The sequence below is a fragment of the Aulonocara stuartgranti genome (genome assembly GCF_965226115.1).
Source record: "Aulonocara stuartgranti genome assembly, chromosome: 11".
NCBI classification, from domain to species: domain Eukaryota; kingdom Metazoa; phylum Chordata; class Actinopteri; order Cichliformes; family Cichlidae; genus Aulonocara; species Aulonocara stuartgranti.
The window spans coordinates 4,651,294-4,677,841 of NC_138947.1; the positions used below are offsets into that span (position 1 = coordinate 4,651,294).

At 39.3% G+C, this 26,548-nt stretch overlaps 1 protein-coding gene across 2 annotated transcripts in view; it reads left to right on the forward strand.

The window, feature by feature from the left end:
• Window positions 1-272: 272 nt before the first annotated feature.
• The window catches only part of rgl2 (ral guanine nucleotide dissociation stimulator-like 2), a 32,020-nt gene continuing 5,744 nt past the window's right edge, over window positions 273-26,548 (forward strand). Inside the window, exons 1-12 of one of the 2 annotated variants that reach the window (XM_082552750.1) lie at window positions 273-532; window positions 2,486-2,655; window positions 14,397-14,444; window positions 14,917-15,000; window positions 15,123-15,289; window positions 16,735-16,791; window positions 17,698-17,894; window positions 18,367-18,476; window positions 19,165-19,380; window positions 20,560-20,663; window positions 22,367-22,451; window positions 25,546-25,605. In XM_082552750.1, the coding sequence (XP_082408876.1) occupies window positions 2,497-2,655; window positions 14,397-14,444; window positions 14,917-15,000; window positions 15,123-15,289; window positions 16,735-16,791; window positions 17,698-17,894; window positions 18,367-18,476; window positions 19,165-19,380; window positions 20,560-20,663; window positions 22,367-22,451; window positions 25,546-25,605 (1,287 nt within the window). In that variant the 5' untranslated portion in view covers window positions 273-532; window positions 2,486-2,496. Of the gene's footprint in view, window positions 533-2,485; window positions 2,656-11,701; window positions 11,917-14,396; window positions 14,445-14,916; window positions 15,001-15,122; window positions 15,290-16,734; window positions 16,792-17,697; window positions 17,895-18,366; window positions 18,477-19,164; window positions 19,381-20,559; window positions 20,664-22,366; window positions 22,452-25,545; window positions 25,606-26,548 lie in introns of those variants that run through there. The other variant, XM_082552751.1, reaches the window with a different exon arrangement.

The following is a 26,548-nucleotide window of genomic DNA, read 5'->3' on the forward strand; positions in this document are numbered from 1 at the left end:
AAAATGAGGGAAAATGTGTTTGCGTGTGGTTGTGCGTACACGTGCTCGTGCGCGGTCACGCTGTCTGCCTGCTGGTCCTTGAAGTAACATTTCCCCGGAGGTGACGCGTACGGCTGTTGCGGTGTGTCGCTATCCACACTGTGGGAACTGCCCGGAGAGACGGGTATGTTGCCAAAGCAGTGAATGCACAACGTACAGGAACTGCGACGTTAGAGCAAGAGAGAGGCGGAGAGAGAGGGAGGGGAGGGAGGGAGGGAGTTTGCAGACAGACCAAAGTGCGCTATCAGCTGCTGAAAGCTGGACAGACGAACAGTGTGGAGAGACCGATAGAGGGGCGAGAGAGGGTGGGGGGGCGAGGCGGAGGATGGAGACTCCCTCGTCGTTGTCGGCGGTGACGGTGGTACAGATGGGTGCGACTCTCCTCAGCTGAGCTGGCCACCGATCCAGTTGCCCCGGCGGTCATCCAATGCAGTCTGGATCGAGCTGACCGCGGTTGCATAGCGCACATCCTGCGAATGAGACTTCGCTATCAGTAAGTTGAATTGTAGCTTCCTTCATTTATCTTCCTCTATTTGCTTAATTTTTATAGCCTAGCTCTTAATTTTTACGGCCTTCGTGTCCCTGAGTGATTCGCAGCAGGAAGCAAATGTCATCATCTGTCACTCTGCTGTGTTTAAATACACGCGTCAAACTTTTACAGCCCTCACAGTTTCAAGCTCCATTCTCGTCTTCCAGCCCACATCGAGACTGAAGCTGTCATTAGGACTGTACATTGCTGTAGCACCACCCCACGGCTACATTTATTAAACAGAAAATAGGCACTATGGGGTGTGACTTACTGTAGCCTAGTTACTGCGTTATATGTGTGTACACCTCAGTCATATGTGGCTGTTTGCTTTGGTCAGGCCAGTGAATAGCAGCCTTTCAGACTTCTGCATAACCGTTGGTCAGCGAGATCATATGCTGCACTGGTAATGCTTTGTTTCCCCTGCAGGCCTGCTCCCCTTTCCTCTCCTGGTACAAACTTGCTTTCTTGAGCAAGAATATAATGAACCATCACAAACCCGCAGTAAAGACAGAGCATTATGCAAGAGAAAGTTTAGGGTTACACAAATTGTGAAGAACCAATACAAAATGAGTGGAAACAAGGGAGTGCCATTAATGCATTTTTAGACCACACACTTTTTACGTGCTCTTTCTGATCAGATGGGTCATGTGCCTTGCTCAAAGGTCATCTGAACATGCTAGCAGGGCAGACTCTGCTGTTCTGTTGCTGGTCACATCACAGCCATTCTGTATCATTTGCTCCAGGTAAAAGTAAGAAGAAACTGTGAGGCACGCAACATTTATTAATATGCCAAACTGCACAACTGAGCACCTTAGCATGTTTTTTAATAAAAATTCTTCAGGTTAACATAACTGTTTATGTGTCTGTGGTTGACATTTCCATCACCCTCATATCACTCCTATACCCGCCAACTGTCTCGCTCCACACCTCTTTTCCTGTAACAGTGTTTACTTGATGTTTATCTTCAGGGCAATCTAAATACCAAAGAGGGGAAAGGGAAATGGAAGGAGGGGTTGCTATGCAAATCCAGACCTGCTGTAGGGCACAGTCAGTGTGTTAAGCAAATCAACTCCAGGATACCATTTAGAGTGTTGCTTTTGTTTAAAATGCAGTTTAAAGGCTGTCTTAAAGTTTTTAAAGCTATAACTGATAGTTTGTCCAATGTGGAGCTCGAACATGTGAAAGTATTCACAGGTGATGGAACAAGGCACATATGACGAGCGTGGCTATACGTCATAAAGTTACAGTTAGTTTATTTACTGGAAATGACTGATGATTACTTCTTCAAACCTTAAGTACAAAATCCAGCTGCCCAGTGGTCACACATTTAGGGACATCATTCTGTACACTGTTACAGCCTTTCCTCATTTTATGAAACAAACTAATTATTAAGAATCTAACTGGAAAATAGAAACATTTAGACTTCTCACATTTGTTATGTAACTGTCTAAGATAAGACATTAAAAAGCATCAAAATAAAGAAAATACAAGTTAGTTTTTGAGAAGAAAAATCGAATTCAAGATAAAAAAAAAAAGCTCTGAGAAAAAAGTACTGTGCAGTGCAGGAATAAAGAGTCAAGTTTTAAGCTTTGATCTAAAACCTAGAAAGTTGGAGTGAGTGTCTGTGTTTCTGACAGTTTGTTTCAGATTTGTAGTGCTTAAAAGGAAAACATTGCTTTTCTATAATGAGTTTGGACATGTTAAATGAGTCAGTTGTAGAAATTTAAGTTAGTTTCTGGCTGCTGGCCTGATGTGATCCACTTTTATTGCCTTAGCCACAGCTTTAGCACCACTGTCTGATACTAATGTAATTTTATACTTTTATGTTATAAGGAAATGAACATGTGAGTACTTAATTCATTCCAACAGCTTCTTAAGAAATATCTAAAACATTTCTTATGTGTCTCTTATCTGCAGCAGCTGGCACCATGCTACCCCGTAACATACGTACAGGTGGTTATAACCTGCCAGGGGTGGAATCAGACAATGTGCCCCTCATTGGCTTTCGACCTTTATCACCTGACAGAGGAACCATAAGTGGCCACTCAGGGAGGAGAGCCGCTGACGCTGAAGTGCAAAGTTCGCAGGTGAATGGTTTTTACTTTGCCTCAAAATGGATGGATGGGTGTTTTATATTTGTATATTGGTGTTCCCAACAATCACAGAAAAATATGTAAGTTTATTCAGTGTAATGTTACCTCTCCTGCCAACGACCTCATATTGTTACTATGGCTTATTTGTATTGTAATCTGAAAATGTTACAACAACTTTCAACATGTTCACAATGTGTTCTGACCATCGATAAAGGCGCTAGCTACAACTAAATTTAGCTAATAGTAGTAACTGGCTAAATGAATAGCTTATTCATCTAATGGATATTACAGCAGTTAATGCTGTAAGCTAATGCTATTTCCTGCTATTTTATTAGAAAGACGTTGTATGTTTGTGGCTTTAAGAAATGTGTGAGATTAAGTCAAGTCAGATGTGGCCCACTGCGCAATTGCAGCACAAGCAATGGGAGCAGCCCATTCCTTCATTTGTGTTACTGACACTGCATTGCCCAATCTAATCTCTTAACAAGACTGGCCCCTCCCCTACCTTCGCTGTGCACTCACATTTCGTGTGGAAGAAGTGTCGAAGGTGCTACTGAAAAGCTGACAGAATAAAAAGAAACTAATAATAAATGCAGAAAAATCTGTCAAATTAACCAACATGTTAGCTGTTGCTGCTGTTGGACCGTGAACAGTAGTACCAGCAGCATCTAGTAACAGCTAGTAACCACACCTCAAAGTCACAGGAGGCTACTGCTTCTAGCACCAGCTGTGGAGAAGTGAGGAAGAGACGAGGAAGATACAATTATTGTGGTAAGAAACTAGATGGAGGACAGTAATTTGAAGCGAGAGATTTAAGGATTCAGGTAAAATGAATGGGTGCTTTTACCATGAGCCACTGCAAATAGCAAAAGTGTGGCTTTTAATATTGTAACCCAACAAACTACTGATTAAAACCTGCTTCAATATCTAAAATCAAACAAAATGAAATAAAATATAAACGTACATTGGCGTTTCCAACAATCACAGAAAAATATGTTTTTTCAACATAATCTTACTTTTCTTGGCTACCTGTCTGTTTCGCCATTGACCTGATATCTTTACTATGGCTTCTTATGTTGTAATCTTATAATGTTTCAACAACTTTGAACAAGTTCACAATGTGTTCTGACCATTGAAAAAGGCGCCAGCTACAACTACATTTACTGAATATCATAAACTCGCTAAATGGATAGCTGATTCATAATAATATAGCATTTAGTGCCGTGCAAGCTAATGGTGTTTCATGTATATGCATTATACACATATATATAGATACAGTGATCAGTGTGGGTTTTTTGTCCCAGTCCAACCCTGATCTGAAATGACTGTGAAAACAACAGCTCCCATGATTTTTCATAGAAAATTGCTACTTTCGGACTTTTGGTTAAATAGAGGATAGTCACAAAATAGTACAGAATAAAGTGGGCCTTTCTAGCTCTCGCCCATAATTGTAACAGTTATGGGCTAAAATGTTGGGTTTTTTTTTTACCTGTTTTCAATTAGTGCATGAACAAAACAACAGATGTTGTTTGATTCTTAGATTTTATAAAGGTTTATTACTGTATTAATTTACCTCTCTGTAAGTATTAGTATTGCCACAGAACCACAAGCCACTTGACAACATTCGCTGACCACTAGAAGGAAATCGATTTCAAACCACAACCAGGTCCTTCTTTTATATGCACGTAGGTTTCTTTTTTAAGTTATTATTCTTGTGTAATCTGCAGGACTAACTATTTAGAAATTTGTCATAAAGAGGAGAATTCTTTAATTCCATCCATTCATTTTCTTAACCTTTTCCAAGTCAGCATTGAGGGAGACAGGCTCTGGAGCATATCCCAGCTGTCATGGGGTGAGGGGTGTGGTACAGCTGGACAGGCCACCAGTCTACCACGGGGACATAGAGACAGATAATCATTCACACACAGTGCAACTCATTTATGGATAAATTATCTTGTATTGCCAGAATACTAGTATTTTTTGGCAAAATTTGGTTTCAAAGAAAACAAGTAGCAGTGTTTAGCATATAAACTGTTGTGTGTTTGTGGAAAGAGGCTTTTTTCCCTGACACTATCACCTGCCCTCTGGGTGAACTGCAGCCAATGTTGGCACAGTGGAACTGTTCTCAGCAGATTGGTTTGGTCCAAAGTGGGAAAACTGCATAGTGTGTATTGGAAAACATCAATTACATTGTACATCTTTGCTGTGGAAAAGAGTCAGATGAACTTGTGACATATCCCAGAGCTTTGTTCTGTGGGACTGTGTTGATGGTATTTGAGTATTGACAGTCATATGCTTTAGTAGGTTTTCTGATGTTGACACAATAAATAGATCTCACAGAGCTGAGAGGGGATTAGGAGACTGTGACATTTGCCATGGCCTCACTGGCCATCACAGCTAGGAGCATTTAGAGCATTGTCCCAAGAAACCGCGTGAGCTGCCTTGGACTGTATAAACAGCAGATGCGGTAGGCTGCTTTTCAGCCCTAAGGGAATAAAGCCACTGTGACTCAGACAGAAAAGCCAAGATACAGATGTATGAACGCGTGTGTATTGCACCATGGCAACACAAACACTGCTATTTACCATAAAGTGAATAAATTCAAACTAGTAGAATACATGAAAACACTTTTGTTATAGAGCTAATGGTTAATCATGATAACAGCTAGCAAACGGATTTAAGAAAATATTGTGTTTGTAGTGGCAACCCTTATACAACTCATTTAATTCATTTTGCATTGAAATTTAATCTTGAACACTTCACTTCAGCTATAGACACGTCTAAGTTTTATGTATAAAAACTGCATAAAAATAAGCCAGTATCAACAGATGTGTAAGACATTTACAACAGGTAGAACAGAGCAAAATAATCAATAACATTAAAACATCACGACAGATCTCTTTATCTAGTTTTTTAAAAAAAAACAGCCTAATGGCATTAGTGGAATTGCTAGCAACGTGTTAGTAACGATCTGTATGTCGGTCCAATGCTTTTGTCCTGACTGCAGTGTCTCAGCAGGAAGTAAATGCTTAAAATGTATTTTAGACACTAACAGACTGAGGAAGAATAAATCGTACTAATCGTACTAATTGAACTGTTACAATTTACTCTTCTTTCTCCTTGCTGTGATTTTTTTTAATGACAGCCATGCTATGCTGCATATGTATTTACATCCTGCACAGGATGTGCTGTAATACTATTGCTCCTCCCCCGATGCTTCTTTTTCTGCCATCTTATAAGTAGGAAGGGCATGTGGTGTAAAACTCTGCCAAATCAAACATGCGGTGATATCTCCTGCGGTGACCCCTTGTCCCAAGTGAGCGGCCAAAAGTAGCCTCGATTAGAATAAAATGTTGTTTTAAAGGTCAATAACACTTTGGTTTATGACCAAATTACTGCAAAACTAATGATGGTCCTTAGTTGTACTTGTGTCCCTGCCTTACTAACATACTACCCATGTTAGTAAGGCAGGGAACATAAAGCTTTATATATTTAAAGAAGCACTTAAAGACATTGTTTCTGCACTGTTTATATGAAGTTTTTTGTTTTGCTACATAAACTCCTCAATTTGACTTTGTAAAAGGGAGTAAAACTGACTTTAGGTTAGGAAGTTAAATGTTCAGGGCACAGGTAAATTTCCCACGAACTTTGTGTTTGTTAATGTTTAATCATCTGATAGTGAGGTTTTCTGAGCATTAGCAGACTTACACACACATGGTCAAATGCTAATTTAAGCTGAAGGCAAGACTACTGTTTGAATTCTTCTTACACGTACAGAACTTTAGCCTTTCTTAAGACCAACGTTGGAAAAAAAACGGTTGTACTGGTTCCTAATAATATACTGACCAAGCTTCATGCCCCAGCTTCACAGGGCTCTTTGGTTTACTTCTCACCAAGTCTCAAGAAATGCTGCAGCTAAAAAAAGAAGTTACACTGACTTGCTTTCCAAATGACCAGACTTCCTCTCTGTTCGTGTCACATGTTGTCTGCTGAAGCTCGCATTAAATAATGCATGCTGTGGCCTGATCAGTGGATGCAGTGTACACCTGCTCTCCCCGTAAACAGTATCTAGTATCACAGGCTGTCTCCAAGGACAGGCTGTCAAGTGGAATCCAATACGACCTCTTGTTCATTCTTTAATGAGGGAAACTTGGATGTGTGATTCAAGATGCATAAAGTAACCTGTGGCATTTCGAGCAAACATATTGTAGCAAACTATCTGCAATGTAAAAATGTAGAAGAGTAACAGGAGTGCTTTGTTTTATGTTTTGACAACTTTTCCAGCACAGCTGATTGCTCAATCCTGAGCATTCAGTCTGTACATCTGAAAAACAAACAGCACAAAATAACATATTATTATGCATATTATCCACTGAGCGAAAGCCTACTGCTATGTTGCTACTCCTCTGCTCTGTTTTAACGTGTAGCCCTACAAATCGCTAAGTTTCTTATTACATGCAGCAATTGTAAAACTCAAATTTGTGGATGTGCAACTGTTACAATTTCAAAATGTTACATTTACTTTATACAAGATAATTGTTATGTTGGTGTTGCAGAAAAGAATCTGGGTAATAATGTGGTAACAGTGGGAATAATAAGGTAGGAACAAGAAGGTAATAATATAGAAATGACAAATTATTACTACTTAGTTACAAAAGTAATATCCAAGTAATTATACTGTATGATCATTGGTTATAGCTGAGAAATACTTCAGTAACTTAAATAATTAGTAACCGTACAGTAATATAGTGGTAATAATAGGAACCTGTTAGTAATAAATAGTGTACTATGGTAATATATGCACATTGTGGTAGTAACTAAATAACAATTAAGTAATATTGGTTTATCTTTAATATAGCACAAGACAATTACTTGCATATTAGTTTGGTAATTAAGCAGTAATAACTTGATATTTCTGATAGTAGAGCAGGTCACCTACCAACTGGAAAGTCAGTAGATCGATCCCCAGCTCTTCCTGTCCAGCTAAGATACGGAACCCTGAGTTGCCCACAATGAATGTTAGATGTTAGATGATCCATTCCCACACAAGTATGAACTTGTGTGGGAATGGATGAATTGGACTTGTTGTAAAAATCACTTTGATTGCTCAAAAATTTAGTGGTAGTAACACGCCATTTAACATTTGTTTCCACATTATTACCAAGATGTAGTAGAAAGAACATTTGTGTTTTCTGATTATTTTATAGATAACAAAGATAACATAACGCCACCTGTTGGTCAGGTTGTGAATTTGCTGAATGATCAAGTGCAGCATTGGTGTTATGCAACATTTTTGCGTCTTCTCTCCGCTGCTCTGCTCTGTGTGAGGGACCCTGAAGCAATCACACAGAGTGGTCAAGTGAACACAAGTGAACAGAGATGATAATTACTGGCTAAAACTAGTTTTGCACAGTTTTCTTTTACTGAAAAGTAAAAAAAATAAAGAGAGGGAGGCACATTTGTTTTGGTCTAATATATCTGTACTCTAGTAGTCCTGTTATCAGGTTATCTGTATCAGGTTACAGATCACACGTGTTGATAATGCTCTTTGCATTCTTGAGCCTTTTGGTTTTTACTGTTCAAGCAGATCAGTTCAAGATATTGGTGTTAAACAGTTGTATATTTCAAATGTATCCTTTCATTTTTAACATTTCATCAACCTGATATTTGCAAGATTTTGTTTACAAGTGTACTGTTGAGTAATTTTAAAACATGATGTAGAAATACAAGAGACGCAAGCTTATTTACTACTTTAAGAAGTGGAACAAGGCAATAACTCCCTTTATTTGTCCCTATTTTTGTTTTCGTGTGAATGACTTCCCATAACAAAACTGTACCTCATAGATTCATTTCAAACAACAACAGGTAACCTGTCAGTGAAGTTACGAGCCTGTTTGGTCTGGACTTTAATACTTTATTTAATCACTTTCCTGTTTTAATATAACCTCAAGTTTGCACATAAATAATTTTCCTATTTTGGTGTGAGAGAACCTGATTGGCCAGCACAAGACCTGACCTCTACCTTACCCAGCACGTTTTGGATGAACTAGACTGCTGATGAACATGAGCTGGGTCTTATCAACCAACATTAGAGGCCAACATCTTTCTTGCTCTTGTGAATAAATAAAAACACATCTCTGCAGCTGGCTTCCAAAATATGGTGGAAAACCTTCCCAGAAGAGTACAAGCTGTTATGGTTGCACTTTAACACATTATTTAATGATGAGACGCGCCCCAAGCACATATGGATGACCACATATAAGCATGAGCACGAGCATTTTCTAATCACAAAGTTATAATCATGTAATACATTTTTTTTTCTCTTTACGATGAATAGGACTTCGGCTACAGAGTTTTACTTGAAACACAGTAGATAACGGGCACCAGGGGATAGATAGATGAAAGCGTGAGAAGAGGGACAAACAGAAAGATAGGAAGGAAGGGGTAGGGGTTTTGAACTACACAGAAAAAAAACAATGGTTATCTTTAAATAAAGCTTCAGAAGATATATTTACGACCCCCTGTTTGCAGGAATGCCTTGTCTGGATTGAAAATGGTGGGCGTCAACAGTGTATTTGTTTAACGTCAAAGGTATTCGGCAGAACTAATTGGATATATGTAAGGGAAATGGTTGAAACTGCTGTTTTTTGAGGAAGGAGGTAGGGTTAAAATGAGAGACGATTTCCTCCCTGTTGCTTTTCTGGTTCTGTCCAATAGCTGACATAGTTGTTCAGCTTGTGGAGGTGACGCAGCCTAAACTTTTGATGGAGAAGGGAAGAAAAATAGCTTCACAACACGGCAGCACGTCCTGCTTCCTGTGTTTGTCTCCACTTATTATGTGCTTCCTGTAGGCAAGGAGGTGGAGGGACTTTAAGAAAAGCACAGCTCAGTGCCCAAAGAGAAGATCCCATCTTACAAAGAACATAAACAAAGGGTGACATTTGGTAACAACAATGGATCACATGGGTAAAATCAACCCTGTGTGTGTTTCTAAAGCTTATGAAATCACTAGAGATCCATGGATAACAGCTGCACAGTACTCTTTTTATGTTAGGAATCAACACATGCCCCCAACCGCAGTGGCCTATAATCATGATCCTTATACAGCAGCCTTTGAGGCAGCTAAACTCAAAATTACACACATCTACTGAGAGGTTTCTCCACAGAAAAGACTATTTTATCTGACCCAGATTCAGAGTGGTTTTAGAAGACTGGTGCTCCACTGAATATACTTTTACCTCCTAGCAGAATCTCAACACAACATCTATGTCTGGAACAAGGAAACAGAGCAAAAGCTAGTTTCCTTTGCATCAGAAAGGCCCACAATATCACTATACTTCACAAGGGATCAGTGACAATTTTAAACCACATTCCCTCTTTTATAAGTCAGTTGTAACTCTGCCTTTGGGGGGTAATTATACTATCTTTGTGTATGAACAAGTTAAACTAGTTTTAACTGCTGTTTTTTCTCAAAGAGGTTTCTTATCACTGAGCTGCTGTTCGTTATATAGCACGTGGATATACAGTAACATATCTAGTTTTCATGTGATCACACATTATCACACCCTGTCTCATTATCAGTGTTAGCAGAATTAAATACAGAGAAAAATATTTTCATGCAGTTTTTTACGAGTTGATGTAAAGACAGTAGCTGGTTGGTAGGAATGAGGTCCGACTGGCACCTATCCCAGCTGTCGTGGGGTGAGAGGTAGTGCACTGTAGACCCTGGACAGGTCAGCAGTCTGTGTCCAGATGAACCCTTGATGACCTTTCATGCTCACACACTGACACCTACGGCCAGAATCACCAGTTAACCTAATGTGCATAGTGTAGTGGTGTACGCGGTTAACAAGACAAAGCTCCTTGGGTCGTTTCTGGGAAGTGACACACAAATCCCTTTGGGGTTGCACTGGGAAGAGCATCTGGCATGAAAAGCTGCAAAATCAAACATGCAGAGTTACCAGCTGTGGTGACCTCTAATTTACTCTAGTTAAAGTAGCTCTAATTAACCCAACATGTCTTTGGACTCTGGGAGGAAACCAGAGTACCTAGAGAGAACCCACGAAGGCAGGAAAACATGCAAGCGCCACACAGAAAGACCCCACCCACAAATAAAGGGAGCCACTAATGCAGTTTGCAGGTCACTGCCCTAAGTGCTTCACACGGACGTATATGTCTATATATATATATGTCTATCTGCCGTTTTTTCCAGGAGTAGGTGGAGGCGCAAATAGAAACGTCATGCCAAATAATTTCTAAGGATTATTTTGCTCTCTGTCTGCTGGATATATAAGAAAGCAGCTATTGGTAATATTACTCGTAAGAAGTTTATAAGGAGAAATGCTAAATGTTTACAGCCTGTCTTTATGACAGCAAGTGCACAAGAAATAATACAATCATTGGTGTTTGCTATGCTAACAAACTATCTCACACACACAGCGCTGCTGAAGTCTCCAGTAGCACGACTTCACTCTGCAATGCCATTAGCCCCTAAATAAACACAGCTTGCTTCCTGGTTTAGTCGCTGTCTGAACGTTTATTACCTCTTGTTACAGGACTGCAGGCCTCTTGCTGCTCAAACTGCAGGCTGCCTACCACAGATGGCAACCTTCACAGTTATTTCTGTTTTTCTCAGTGTTGTTTTAAACAGACTACGCAGTCAGACTGGTTTATCTGCATAGGAAGGTCATCTACAAAGGGAAAGAGAGCAGGAGAACGGAGAGGAGATTGAAAGAGTGGGGCATTGTTCTGGAAATGGCTTCAGGGCTTTGTCAATGTGTGTGTGTGTATGTGTGTGTGTGTGTGTGTGTGTGCACTGATGAGGCATTTATTTGTGTGAACAGTGTGGCTGTGTTGGGGCTTTTCACATAGCCTGCTATATGTGTGTGAATGGGTGGAAAGTGACCCAGTGTAAATGAGTGTCGTCCTATGAACACCGTCATATTCTTGTCTGTGTTTGGAGTGTGTGTGTGTGTTTAAGTGTAATGGGTGTGTCTAGGTGATGTAGACCGATGGGGGTTGGGCTTAGGTCCTGCTTCAGGTGTGTCTTTGTGATAGAGAGCAAAAAAGGTTGAGAAGCAAACGTAAAGAGGTAAACATACAGATATGGGTCAACTGTGACAGGGGAGTTGATCAGAAACGAGTGAATAACAGATGAGAAGCAATGGAGAAAATAAGAACACTATTTCTGCGTTTATCCTGAAGATTTCCAGGAAGCTTAGGGATTCCTACCTGTCTGAACTTGCCCACGGAAAGGTAAGTTGTGGGACCATTTTGTCTCTTTTTTCAGTCTGTGTGCATGTGTGTGTTTAGCCTGACTTCATGGGAAAAGACATAATCGCAGGCAGATTTGCATGGAAGTAAGCGGAGTTAGAATGGGTAGAATAACAGGTTTGATGAGTGCACGTTATATAATGAAGTGCTATAGGATCATTTTTGAATTGAAGGAGTACCTGTTTGAAACACTGACCTTTGGTCACTTTAAAGCAAGGTAATTTGATAAAAGCGAACAGAGGCGAGCATTGGTTTATTACAAATAATTACACTGCTGGTTTAATGAAGGGAATACAAGCCATCTATACCATCCTGGGAATGATTCTTGGCTTATACTGTGACTTTGAAAGTTTGCATATGAAAGAGATGACATGCAAAAATGAATGAAAATGTAAGTCAGGTTTCTGTTTGTGTGGTTAACAAACAGGAGCTTTCGAGGCCGGCGTGTTTTGCTGTTTTTGTTAGCAGAGTGTGTCTCCAAGGTGTTTCCTTTGCCTTTGCCTGTTGACTCATGATGAATATATGCTTTCTAATAGGTTTGGAGATTTCAGCAGACACCCAGTAAGACTTACTCAGTGCTTTACTCATGCATTTTTTATTGTGGAAAAAGTTACAGTTGTGAAAGCGTCAGGGTAAAGTGATATTTATCGGTGTATTAGTTAAATGCTTTGATCCAAATGTGAACTACAGAACAGGCCAACCCTTTACAAATTATGCGGCATGAGGTTAAAACCAACTGACATTTTAAAATACACAGACAGCTCCTTTGCTGTGAAAAGGTCCACTATCAAAAAGCAATAAAAATAAAATAAAAACAACTTTGTTTACATCACCTATTTATGCTTATATCAAACCACATGCTAAGTCATCTATCTTTAACTCAAACTGTAAAGATATAAATCAGATTTATGCACTAAAAAGGAGTGCAAAGGGAATGCAATCATTTTTTTTTCAAGCAAAATGACCAATTCTGTGTAAAATATTGATTATGACTTCATAATTCAAAGTATTATTTAAGTATAGTACTTCAAGCATAATGGTAAGTATGATCATCCACAGCCCCTGCTACTGATAATTTCTGAACTACTGTTTTATTAGGTTGTTAGTGGTAAAGTCTAAATGTGTAGCATAAAAAACATAAAAAGCACTCACTGAAAAACCGATGATCAGTGTGACCTGCCTATGTTTTGTGAAATTATTTGAATTTTATTGTCAGTGGCCCAGGTATTTAATACATCTTTAATCAAGTTAGTCTAGAGAATAATGACTTTGTTAGTGAAATAATGAATGAGACTAAGCAAAGAAAAAATCTGCTGCATGGTAAAACAGACCTTTTTTTTTTATCTTATCAGTTTGCAGTATTTACCTCTCATTCACTCATTCACAAACACATTCAAAGAGTTTGTGTGCAATGTGTTCAGCGTCTGACTAAAGGACACTATTGGCATGTGGACAGGATCAGTCAGAGATTCAGCTGGATGTGAGTTAGAATTGCTACATCTGCACTCATTTTTAGACTTTAATCTTTGCTTTTTGTGTACTGTTGGATGACTTATCATCTCAAAGTTTTACTTACATGAAACCATTTGTAAAGCTTATGAGATAAATGTTGTATAGAAAAGCTAAAACACCTCATTGAAACCCTCATTCAAACTTGAGCAGTGTTCTCCAAAATAAGATGTGTTTCTTTTATTGCAAAATGTTTAATCTCCAGTGCAAGTATTTGCATTAACTAATGTTGCAGTTGAGCAGCTGTGTTAGGTTAAATGAAATAGAAATACTCTTTTAATCTGCAGAATCACACATGCATTTAAAACAGCTCTTTGCAATCAAAGGTCATCTGCCTTTTATCTCTCCGGCTGTTTTGACAGTATTAAAATGTCTCTGAAGTGTCACCGCATGTCTCAGGCTTCTTCTCCTCTCTCTCTAAAAATGTGCTGTGAGTCATGCAGTGTCTGCAACATGACATGGCTGCAGGATCCTACTATCCAAGAGCTGTTTGTGTCAATATGTAATTAATAAGTATGCAGTAATGGTGCCAAGTGTTTTTTGTTTGCAAGTGCTGTCTTATTCTGTTATTTCTATTAGGAATGTTTCTGTCTTTCTGTGGCAGACACGCTGTTGGTTGGAAAAAACTCTTGGTTCTACAGTGTATGGGGCACAACAGACTTTGGATTATTCAGATGAGCCTGTCATTATTGTGCATGTGTCCCAGTCCAGGGAAAGATGTTTAGAAGCAGCGCTGCGTGACTTTTCCCAACAGTTGCAAATTAGGTTAAAATTAATTCTGGGTTGAATTACCTTTGCAGCCTGGTGTATTTTGGGTTGTGCTTCATCATTTTAAGGAGAACAAAGTAGATTATACGTGTTTTACTCTCAATTTGGTCTTTTTTTTTAATTCTCTAATAAAATAGCTAAGACATGTGATTTGGTTTTGACTCTTGTGTGTCTCTCTTTCTCAGGCGGAGCCCTCTCCGATGAAGACTACCTGGTACTGTCCTCTAGATTTGGTAAGGGTTTCACATTGCATGGGGATTCACAGCCTGTGAGCTAGTACCAGTATAAAGTAGGGTGACTGTGTCAGGGACTGTCCCTGAGGTTAAACTGGATTGTTTCATGTCCCATCTGAGTTGCAAATTAGCCAAAGTGGAATACAAAATAAATTCTTTGTTTGAATTTGCAGCTTGATGAATTTGGACTGTTTCTCGCACTGGTTCAAACAAGTGTGATTTCACACACTGTTGTTGTTGTTGCATAAAGGAACACAATAACCATAAAGATAAGATAAGCATAAAGATTTTATCTCCATTTTTTAAAAATTAAACTGTCTGATCATGTACGTCTGTTCATTTCAGTTAATGGTTTAACAACAATTTCTGCCACTCATTATTAAATATATTTTAAAAACTTCAAAGTATGCATTAGTCATAAGCAGCAATCTTCATATAAACAGTGTCTTTACTGTCTGTCTTTGCTCTACAGCCCACTGTGGTGGAGGAGGAGGAGGATGGGGTGATCTACACAGTTACTGTCAAGCAGCACCATGGTGGACCCAACAGTCCAATGGTAAGTTTAATGTGACTGACTGGGTAAACTATTTGAGATGAGAGGTTTGTGGGGGTTGCAGTAACATTGTTTCTTTCTTTTTTCCTCACTTTTGATCTCATTTCTTTCCCATTTTCTTCCAGTCCACAGTTTCCAAATCCCAGTGTGTGAAAGCAGGCACAGAAGAGAAGTTGGTGCTCCACCTCCTCCACTCATTTTGTATGGGCGACTCCTCCTTCATCACCATCTTTCTCTCCACCTATCGATCCTTCACCACCACGGGGAGAGTGCTGGACATCCTCAGTGACAGGTAGGAGACTTTTAGCTGTGATCATTAAAATGAAAAAGAATTTAAAAGGCAGTAAGATCAAAGAAACCAGAGCGACGGCATACTTGTTAAACTGTAGAAACAAATTAAATTAAACTTTTTTTACATTAGACCACATAGAGGCATAGTACGCTTTGACTCTTATCACACTGAAAAATTGAGGAGATATGTTAAAACATCATGTTCTGTTACATGTTTTTAATTGCATGTTGTATATTTTCATGGTATAGATGTTTTTGTATACTTATTGTTGATAACAACATATATGTATCTCTGCTGGAGGTTTCTTCTTTTAGCACACATATATGAATCATCCTCTCCAAAAAAAAAAAGTTTGACCTGTATCCTAGTTTTAGAGAGTTTTAAACCTTTACTAAACACAAACATATTGGAGTTTAACTTTGACCTGACGATTGTGTCAGATGAAAAGTCATGTGTTACCAAACTGATTACAGTCCCTCCAGAGATAAATATGGAGCTGTTATCCAGATCTGTTATCTGGTGGATATCCAGGTAACAGATATCTTCCTGTTTGTCTGATGCTTGTTTTCTGCTAACTAACTGTTGACAACTTTTTAAAGCCAAATAAAAAGCTCAGTCATCATAGCTTTTCAGATTCTCCACATTGACTTTTCCCTTGCATAGAGCAGAAGCCAACACAAATATGATTGGTTGACAGGATACATGGATACTAATAGAAACAGAAACCAATCCATCCTGTAGAGATTTTTACTGGAAAAGGAAAGTTTTGACACACATGACACTAAAAACAAAGCCAGGAAGCTAACAGTCATTCAGATTCATCCTGGAAGGTCTTGTCATGGAAATCCATTGATTAGTTGTTAGGATTTTTCAAGATCAACACAGCCTGTGAGCCTCATTTCCTATTAGCCACTGCTAAATAAGAAGCTAAAGAATAAAGTTCAGTTCATTGCTTATGATTCAAAACTATACACCTAGTTTTCTCAAGATACACAGGTGTTATTGTGGCTTTGCAATTCGTCTTCAAGCCATTTTTAAACAGGGATTTCTAAAATACTTGTAAAGTTAAAGACATTTCACATAGCAGGAAGCACCTGTGTGCTGATTTAAAATAACTGCAGCTTAGTTCTTCTTCTTAGAAACATTACTCAGCAAAATAAGAAAACTGCTTGTGGAATTTCCTTCCACCAAATAAAGGAAGTTTATATATGATACACCTAAAATTTTCCAGAGATGCAACAGGAAAGAGAGTGAGAGAATCAGCAGGAATGTAAACACCAAAGCCTTTGCGAAAAAATATCTTTGGAAAAATAAGTCATATATAAAACCACCGGAAAACTGAAGTGCTATTTATGATACAGCAGATGCAGCTATCTGAAGCTGAATGATACTTTCAAGCTGGTTTTCTTTTTCTGCTTCATGATTTTTTCGTTTTTTGTTCACAGGCTGGAGAACCCACCCGGGGACAGCGAGAGAAGTCAGATAAGACAATCTTTTAACAAGTGAGTTTTTGAATAGCTAACCAAAATCTTTTCGAGTGCTTGAGTTACTTTAGTATCTGCATGCCATAACAACAACTGCTGCGAACGGTTTTGCTTCTTTCTTTCATTCTTTTTTTTAAGGGGAATATTATTTTTACCAGGCAGGGTGTTTTTAAAAACTGAAACAGAAACTTTCATGTTACACACCATTTCAACAGCTGCTGCTATTAAAATCAGCGTGAGCACAAAACAAAGAGTAGTTAAAAGCTTTTTCTGGGGTATAAATCTCTTTCTGCAGAGAGTAAGTAAAGGAAAACAAGCTGTAAAATCTGAGAATTGTTGCTAAATGTCCGTTTTACAAGGATACACTAATGAACTGAAATCCAAAAGTGTTTTGAATTTTCCAAAAAGCTTGTATAAGATATGCTCCAGTCAAGCTTGTTCATTGAAGACTGTCTCGTAAGTGCCTGCCTGGTGAATTCCAGCCAGTTTCATGATAACTGGGGCGTCTTTCTTTGCAGAGGTGCTCGGTGCCACTGGCAGACTTACTTTTGTACCACTTCTTGTAAGCAGACTTGTCCTTCAAACTAAAATCTTGACCCTTTGGGTCCACTAGGCTCATGTCTAATCTGCTATTCTTGTCTAAACGCCTGAAGAAGGTGATTTATTGGAAACTTCTTAGATGTGTTGAAAAATATCAATATATCCAATCGATTCCAATCTCATTCCGTCATCCAGCACAGGCAGACCGGTCACATATCACATGCAATCTTAGCAAACACTAGAATAAATCTGAGGATTAGTCTTTTCAGTTGCAAGGCAGAAAATGTGTTATTTCGTTTATGTTCTTGCACCAGCCTCTCGAGTTGTTCCCCTTTCTTTTCTTTAATTCCTCCCATCCTTATCTCCATGTCTCTATCCCTACAGAGCAGTGTGTACAGTGTTCAGCACGTGGCTGTCAGAGTATCCTGAAGACTTTAAGAGTTTGGGGGACCCCTCTCGCTTGCTACGCTTGGCTCCCCTCCTCCCTCATGACTCCTCATCTGCTGCTGATCTCCGCGCTCGCTTCCTCAGGATAGCCGAGGAGCTCAGCGAGAAAGCCCTGCTCCCAGATACCCATAAAGGTCTGTGTTTTAACTGGGATTTAAATGACAGTGTTATGGCCTTGTTCAGTGAGGTCATCAAGAAATATATATTTCTTCTCACTTGAAATCAAATGGAGACTGCAAGAATGGAAATATATACAATCTGGATTTGTTGTGACTATTTTCACCTAAAATTATTTTCTCTGAACATAACATCATTTTTCCCAGATATCCTGAACATTATTATGAAAACTAAAGGTTTTAGTTACTGCTTTTTCCATCTGGTTTGTCAGTGAAAGATCTCAACAACTATTAAATCAGAAGCAATGCTGACATACCTATTCCAAAGCTAAGATTCAGAAAGTAATTAAAACAAACAGTAACAATTACTCCTTTCAGTTTTGTGCTAATTTGCTACACAACCCCCATTTCAGCTGCTTATTTCTCCCATAGTCACCACAGCTCTGAACAATCTGATGCACATTTACTTGATCAGTGTCACTATTTGCAGATCAAACCAGTTTCACCAGCCCTCCTCCTGATGCCTCCAAGTTTGAACCTACCAGCATCCTTGGATTCTCTGGAGCGCTGATTGCCGAGCAGCTCACCATGATAGAGACTGTGAGTTTACCCTGAAGACAGAACACTTTCTAAGTAATGACCTGTGGTGACAAAATGTAAAACACTGCACTCCTTAAATGGCCTGTATTTGTATAGCTTTTACTAGTCCCCCCTAGGGACCCCAAAGCGCTTTATACACCCAGTCATCCACCCATTCACACACTGGTGGAGGCAGCTACAGTTGTAGCCACAGCTGCCCTGGGGCAGACTGACAGAAGCGAGGCTGCCATATCGCGCCATCGGCCCTTCTGGCCAACACCAGTAGGCGGTAGGTAAAGTGTCTTGCCCAAGGACACAACGACCAAGACTGTCCGAGCCGGGGCTCAAACCGGCAACCTTCCGATTACAAGACGAACACCCAACTCTTGAGCCACGATTGCCCCTTACGTCCCTGGAGACTTATGTGATCGTTTCAAACATTTACTAATCATGTGTGCTTTCAGTTTGAGTTCAATCTGCTTTTTATTGTCTTAATCCTGTTTTTTGTATTGATACTTTTTCAAACAGCAGTTTGATTAAAATACGCAGAAGTAAGAGAAAGAGAAGTGTCCCACTCTCAGAATCTCAAATGTTTTCATAAGGAAATTTAAATAGGATGACCTCTGAGTTCAGTTTATGTTGTTTAATCAATGATTTGTAAGCAGTTTTTACAGATCTTAGTTATAGTTGTAATTCTCACCTCTTTCAGGAGCTTTTTGTCCGTCTGGTCCCGTACCACTGCCTCGGATCGTTGTGGTCTCAGAGGGACAAGAAGGGGAGGGAAGGAGTTTGTTGGTCAGTCCGTGCCACTGTGCGTCAGTTCAACAAGTTGGCCAATGCTGTTTTAGCATCCTGCCTCTGGCCGACAAAACTGCGGAGCCAGCAGAGAGCTCGACTGCTGGAGAAATGGATCAGCGTGGCAGAGGTCAGTAGAATGAAGTCACAATATATAAAATTCAATGCAACAAACACATATTTTGTATCAATCTCAATAAGTCTCAATAAGAAATTGAGGTCTCTGTGAAATTAAACTATTAACTGTATTCCACTTGGAGTTTCAAGGCATCCAAAAACCTCAAGCCTGCTTTAAATCCTTCAGTAATCCTCTAACTGTAATCGTATGCTCAGCTCTGACTCTGCACAAATCATGGCAAAGTCACAGTTGCTAGGATTCTGGTTATACTTTTATATTAATCCATAGCTGTGAGCACCACACGTTATGTCACAGTCTTCTCTCCATCAATGAGGAACAAATAACAAAAAATACTCTGGTGCATTTTTTTGAGAATGCAATGCAGAGTTAATATCGTTTTTCAGGGTAAATTCCCCTCACAGATAAATGAATTAGAAAGCAAACCCAGAAAATCGAACCCATAAGTTGTTTTTTGGGTGTTTTTTAAGCTGTGTTTCGCTGATATGAACAGGATATTTGAGAAACGGTGCAAAATCATTACACAGCCAAAGAAATGTTCTTTTCTGTTTTCCATTTTCCAGCAACTCCAAACAAAAATATATGTTTACCTCAAGATCAAATGAGATCTTTTTCAAAACCAGCATTTTTTTGGACTGCATGTAAGTGTTAAGTGCTCCTGGTGTATGTTTCTGTACACGATGAGCAAATAGTGTAGGAAATGAGCTCTTCCAGTAACACCAGCGCTGAGTCAAACAATGTGATGTACGACCTCTGGGCAATGGGAAACGTTTGCATCTGCTTACTGTGAAAGAGAAAATGTGGATTAAGTGAAATCTGTAGCAGTGTTAGAGTTACCGTGCAGATCACTCAGCTTCTTTAAAATATTAAATTGCCTGCAGCAATGACAAGCTCTGCTCGAACACACACAAGCACAAAACATATCGTGTCCCTGTCTGCTATGGCCTCCAGCTTTAATTCTCCCTTTTTTCCTCTGGTTTGCTGGAAACCTGGCGTTCCGGTCTCACCCTATGTTTGTTATGAGACAAACCCCTTTAGCAGCATCCATTATTCAGCACATCAAGGTGACAGCGTAACTCAATACTCGGCAGACCCACAGCCACAGGTGTTCTCAGTTACACTATACCATGAGATGCAAACGGTGGTATTTGTCTTTGTACGTTCTTTCAACAGGCGTGTCGAGCCAGGAAGAACTTCTCCTCGCTGTACGCTATTGTGTCTGCCCTCAAGAGTAACCCCATCCACCGGCTGAGGAAGACGTGGCAGGACACCGACAGGTCTGAGGCTGCAGTACTCCCTGTTTTAGTGCAGAGGCTTTATAATCAAATATGTGGAAAACAATCTAAGAGAGGAAAAGTGCAGGATTACAGCTCGAAACAAGGGCATTTAAAGGCTATGGTGATCATTCTAAACAGGTTCATGTTAAGTATTGGAGCAGCAGCATGAACAGCTGGTCTCAAATATTAGTTTATTTAAGTATATCCATCCATCCATCCGTCCAACCATCCGTTTTCTGTCTGGGTCTGGGTTATGGGGGGCTGTAGTCTAATTTGAGATACTCAGACCTCCCTCTCTCTAACCTCGTCTTCCATCTCCTCTGGGTGGACACAGAGGCATTCCCAAGAATGTAATCTCTCCATCATGTCCTGGGTCTACCCTGAGGTCTCCTCCCAGCTGAACTTACTCAAAACACCAGAAGGCATCCAGAAGGCATCCCTGTCAGATGCTGAACCACCTCTCCTTAAATGTTTTTATAAATATCAGAATATAAAATCATGCTTGTACATCTTATATTAGGGGTCTGAAGTGCAAAATAAGAAAGGAATATTGTGCATTCTTTCATTTTTATTATCTTTTTCATTAATAATAGAAAATAAAAAATAATTGGATAACTATACATTCAAACTATTTTTGTCTGTTTTGTGCACTAAATCTTAAAGTCGGACATACATCTGGATTGTAATACTTAAAACAGTATCACCAGTTTTAAGTACTTTCTGATGTACAGTGCAGTAGACAATACTGAATTAGTATGGGTAAACAAGGCTCTTTATGGTAATCGAGGAATGGCACCAGTGAAGTCTCAGGTATCAGGCTGCAGTTTCTTGAACCTGAGAGAAACAAAGGTGTTCCACATTCTCGATAATTAGACATGCCCCTCTTGAAAATCAGTTTGGCTTTGGATAGGAATAATGCCGAGCTGGAGGAGACAAAGACTCCCACATGCTCACAGGGACCAGGCGGGTTAAACTGTTGAATGTCTGAGTCAGCTGAGTCAGACGTGCGGGTACTGCTGAGAAACGTTCAGGCCTGCAGTGCAGGTGGGAAACTGGTTTAGGAGTTGGAATCAAACGGACGGCTGATGTGTTACTTTGCTAGATAATTAAAGCTTTTTGCTTTAGAGCACTTTTTGTAAGAATTCTTATTCATTGAAAAAACAGGCAAAGACTACAAAATATATAATTTTATATAATTTATTTACATACTACAAAAACAACCATATTTAGAGAAGGCTAAGGAACTTGGAAAGGAAAGCGTCTGGACTTCTTTAAGTTGCTTGAAGACATTTCACCTCTCATCCGAGTCCCAGATTTAAGCCCTATGGGAGTGTCCCCCCAACAGGGACAATGGACCCCCTAATGATCCAGATATAACTTCATATTGCACACACTGCACCATCGCTGTTTTAATATTATTTTATAGCATCAGTTTTCTGGGATGTAACTGCCTGCTGTTCAAACTAGATGTTAACTCCATTTCTAAATTACCTCAGGTGTCTCTTTCTGTGATATTGTCTTTTAAAAAAAACCTTTCATATTATCTCATATGGGATATCATGCAATACAATAACAGTAAATCTGTGCCTGGCTAATGTCATTCAAGCTCAAGCTTGCACAAATGATCTTCATTATATTTTAGTAGACTGAATAATATAAGACTACAAATCAGTCTTTATCTTACTGATCTGGTTACTTTACAGAGAGGCGTTGAGGAAATATGAGGAACTGTCAGAAATCTTCTCAGACAAGGACAACTATTCACAGACCAGAGAACTCCTGAAGGAGGTAAGTGGCAGGGATTAAGGGTGTAATGATAGTGGACTGTATGTCTTCAAAGTTGGCTGAGGTAAAAACAGGATCAAATGCCGAATGATGACATCAGTTACATTATACTGTGCGAAGAAAGCAGATTCAGTGAGAAATTTGATATTTTATTTATGGCACACTGAGGCTGCTTTCTACTTGGGTCACGACACATCACGAAACCAGCAAGTAAAAAGTGAAATCATCAAACACGGATGGCGTGTGTTCTAGACATCTTGTCATTTCACTGTACGTGTTGATTAATGATGAAACTAGCTGGAAGCAGCATCTTATGCTGGAAAGCTGCCGCTTTGAGCTCTCAGTGACGGGGCTGTTGTGTTGGAGCGGTCTTGGTTTAGAGTCAGATTTCAGCAACTCTTGTAACGACTTGGACTCGTTTCAGGGCTATTTTTACTCAGACCTGTGCTGCTCTTGGCTACCGTTAGAGGCTTTTATGTCTTATCTTTGTACTGTCTTGCTAAAAAAAACAACTTCCAAGGACTCTTTTCCCTATTCCTTTATCGCTCCAAAAACATTGATTTTGAAAGTATGCTGTAGGTGCATGAAGTCATGATGCATTAGGCTTATATAACAGAGCCTGTTTGGGGACTTTACTCGATATCATCACATTTTTTAAATCTGCTATATTACGTATGAGCTAATTCATTTGGGTAGTACTCTCCCAGTATCTAATATTCCTTTTTTTCTAACATAAGAATGAAACAGGATGTTTCTGATAATCCATTAAAAGCTTTAAAAGGCACCATCAGCGCAAACTCAGCAGGGAGGTGTAGCTCAGTGACTCTAGTTGAGAGACCTAGCAGAAACAGGCTGGCTGCAGGATGTATCTGGACACCTGTCAAAGTGTCCAAGCTTCCATCCAAGGACCATGTACGCTCACACAGTAGTTTCTTGTTACATTGAGATATGATAAATGATCATTTCTTTTTGCAAAGAGAGGAGTTGCCCTCCGTTGGCCATGAAAATAATGCAGGTTCTCAGTTGGCTTCGTTTTCAGTCCGTCCTTTATATACAGTCTTTGCTTAACACAGCATGCACTGACTGCACCGATGTCTGTTAATGCTCAAACAGCAGCTCTGTAAAACCATGTGGTCACTTTGCTATTTCACATGCTGGTGGTATGAGACATTTATTAATGTGCCTGTCATCTGTCATCACATTTATTAAATTCATATTTGCACAGACTAAACCAGAGCCTAACCATCCACGGAGAAAGATGACTGCTATGCAGGCCAGAAAACAGTGTAATCTTCATTAGTACAAGTGCCCTTATTCTGTCAGCGTTTCCACTGTGAAACACCCATTTGAAGATGCATTATATTTAGTTTGCACCGTGTCAGCGAGTTTGGGAAATTGGCAGAATTAGCAATGTTTTGATTTTCTATAATGGTGCCGCGCGAGCATCAGTGGCTTTGCATTAGCTCTGATTTTACCCATGATACCCCCAAAGGAGTTCATCCAAACATTTTCTTTCATTTCTAAAGCTTCACTCTGAGCTTTGATGTCAGAAAAACACCACTGCCTTCTGTTGCCCTTTGATTTTTTTTCTCTCCCTCACAGTAACTTGCTCCTCTTCATCTCACAGCTTGTCTAAAAATGACTACAACCAGCAGGCAGGGTGTAAGATGAATGATTCAGTCTAATAAAAGACTAAACTGAACGTTAGGAGAAATAAATTATTCACAAAACTGTCACAGAAACATTTGACAGTAATACCGCTTTATTATGATGTTTATGGCAAGTTTTGACTGTTTCTCTTCCCTGATGCTAAGTTTTCATGACAGATCTTTTGACTGAACGCTTCTAACTTTCTTATTAATGTTGTGAAAAGGATTTTAATGTGTGCTTAGGTTACCTGAAAATTAATCATGACAGAATTAGGTTTTACAGTATCTAATTTAGTGGTAAATAAAAGTCTTTACTTGCAAGCATTGCAAGTAAAGATAAAATGTGAGACATTTTCACAGATAAACATTGGATATACCTATAAATGTTGATGGAAATGGAAAAAGTACATTACAAAACATTCTACCATGGTAGAAGGATTATTCCAGGAAAAAATCTTTAGAAATTCCACAATTAAACCTGCATATTTTAATTAAGACCAACCGCATTGCTTGATTTTAAAAGGTTGGATCAACGTTGTCTCATTGTAGAGGCTGGCAGTGGAAAAGAAATACCACAAGCTAACATTACCTGACACTAAAACCTGATCAGCTCATCAACACCAGTATGTTTTTTTTTCTTCCAACAAGGCCCAGGCTGCAGCAGCATCCCTTGAAACTCCAGATGCGTCTAATTGTGTGGTGATTCAGGGATTTCTTTATTGCATCAGATTGGAATTTATAATGTAATTAGGTTGGCTAACACAGGCATATATTACACAGCAGCCAGAAGCATTTGTGATGGAATGGGGTTCATTAGAATTCCTTTACAAAAAATGAACATTTATTAAATTAATATCAGATAAAATCTCTTTTTTTTTTTGTAAATTTACCTTTTTTTATTTAAATAACCCACTATTAGATTTGTTGTACTGTCTCAGTGTAATAACTTTCTTCCAAAGTCCATAATTTTTTATACAATTAATATCTAATAATGTTAATAATATACAATTTGTTGTACATTAAAAACCAAGTTAGATAACATCTATTTTAACAATGTATGGCATGTCTAAGGCCTGACCTCAGGGAGTTTTTATCATCTTCAAGTTCACTGTTTTGCATTTTCAGCCTTTTGTCAGCAAAAACGTCTCTGACAAACTCACAAATACAAATTATGTCAGCTCTCAAAATCAAGAGCTTTTATTTTGTGTTCAGTTTTAAGCAACTGTAAGTGCAAATAAGTGCTAGTTTGGTGTCCCAGTGGCCTCTGCTGGCATTTCCATCTTTTTGGGTGTAACACGTACTTTTATTGTTGACCAAATGCAATACAGTACAATACAGTTGTCACTGTAAGTATTTTTGTTGTTCTGAAAGTAGATGAGGAGAATTGATTACGTTCTACTAATCCAGGTTGAAACTCGGGATTTCCCTCTGGTTTTTTTCTCTTGCAGGAGGGCACGTCAAAGTTTGCCAACCTGGAAAACAGGCTCAACAACAGATACCTTAACAAGGTAACTGGAAATACTGTCAAAACTTGTTGTGGAGATTAAACATCTGACAGTGGAAGAATACTTGGTTAAAAACAGGTTGGGTTGTTTGTGTGATAATGAACTCCCTTAACAACCTTTAAAAAGAGATTGTAGGGGGACACTACTTAAATGCCTCAAGTGTGCCGCTCTTAGCTTTCGTCCACAGTTTGACTTAAATAACCCTCAGTGGAGTGTCAAATAAATTTGGGATTACATCATCAAGACTTTCCACATAGCTGCAGCAGCAGAGGAGTCCTTTAAAATGACCTTATGGTCTTCTGCAGAGGCAAAACCTCAGATCTGCATGCACATAAAAGACAACAATTTTCACTAACTTTACAGCGCACATCTGGGGTACATACCAAACATTTTAGCCTGAGGGGTTGTACACCCCCACCGTCCTTTATGGTAGACCTTGGAAAAATGTGAAATGATGTAAGACCCTGCAACCGTGTCATGAGCGTTATAAAAGACAGAGACACCGTTTTAGATGAAGTTTGAGGGCTTACAGAATGACACGAGCGCTGTCTTATTGCATGCACAGCGTATGTACTGCAGAGCGTGGTTTCAGCATGTCACTAATGTGCGAGTAGGCAACGTTTTTTGGGGGGAGTTAAAAGTACTTTCCTGACAGCTTAACATATTGGTTAACACAAGTTAAACTCTGCATTCAGACACTAACACTGTTGAGCGGGGGGTGTTTCATTGGTTTAATAGAGGGTTGTGAGGGCGATCGACCAGCATGCAACAGCAAAGTGGAACAGCGAGCTGTTGTCTTTGTGTATGTGTGTGATGAGCTAAATCCCAAGCCACTGTTTGAAAAATAGCTGCAGGTGGCAGCTCTGAAATCCCTCGCTGTGTGGGCTCTTTACATTGTGAGTAGAAACCTCTGAGGAAACTGATGAAACACTTTCTTTTATTTCTC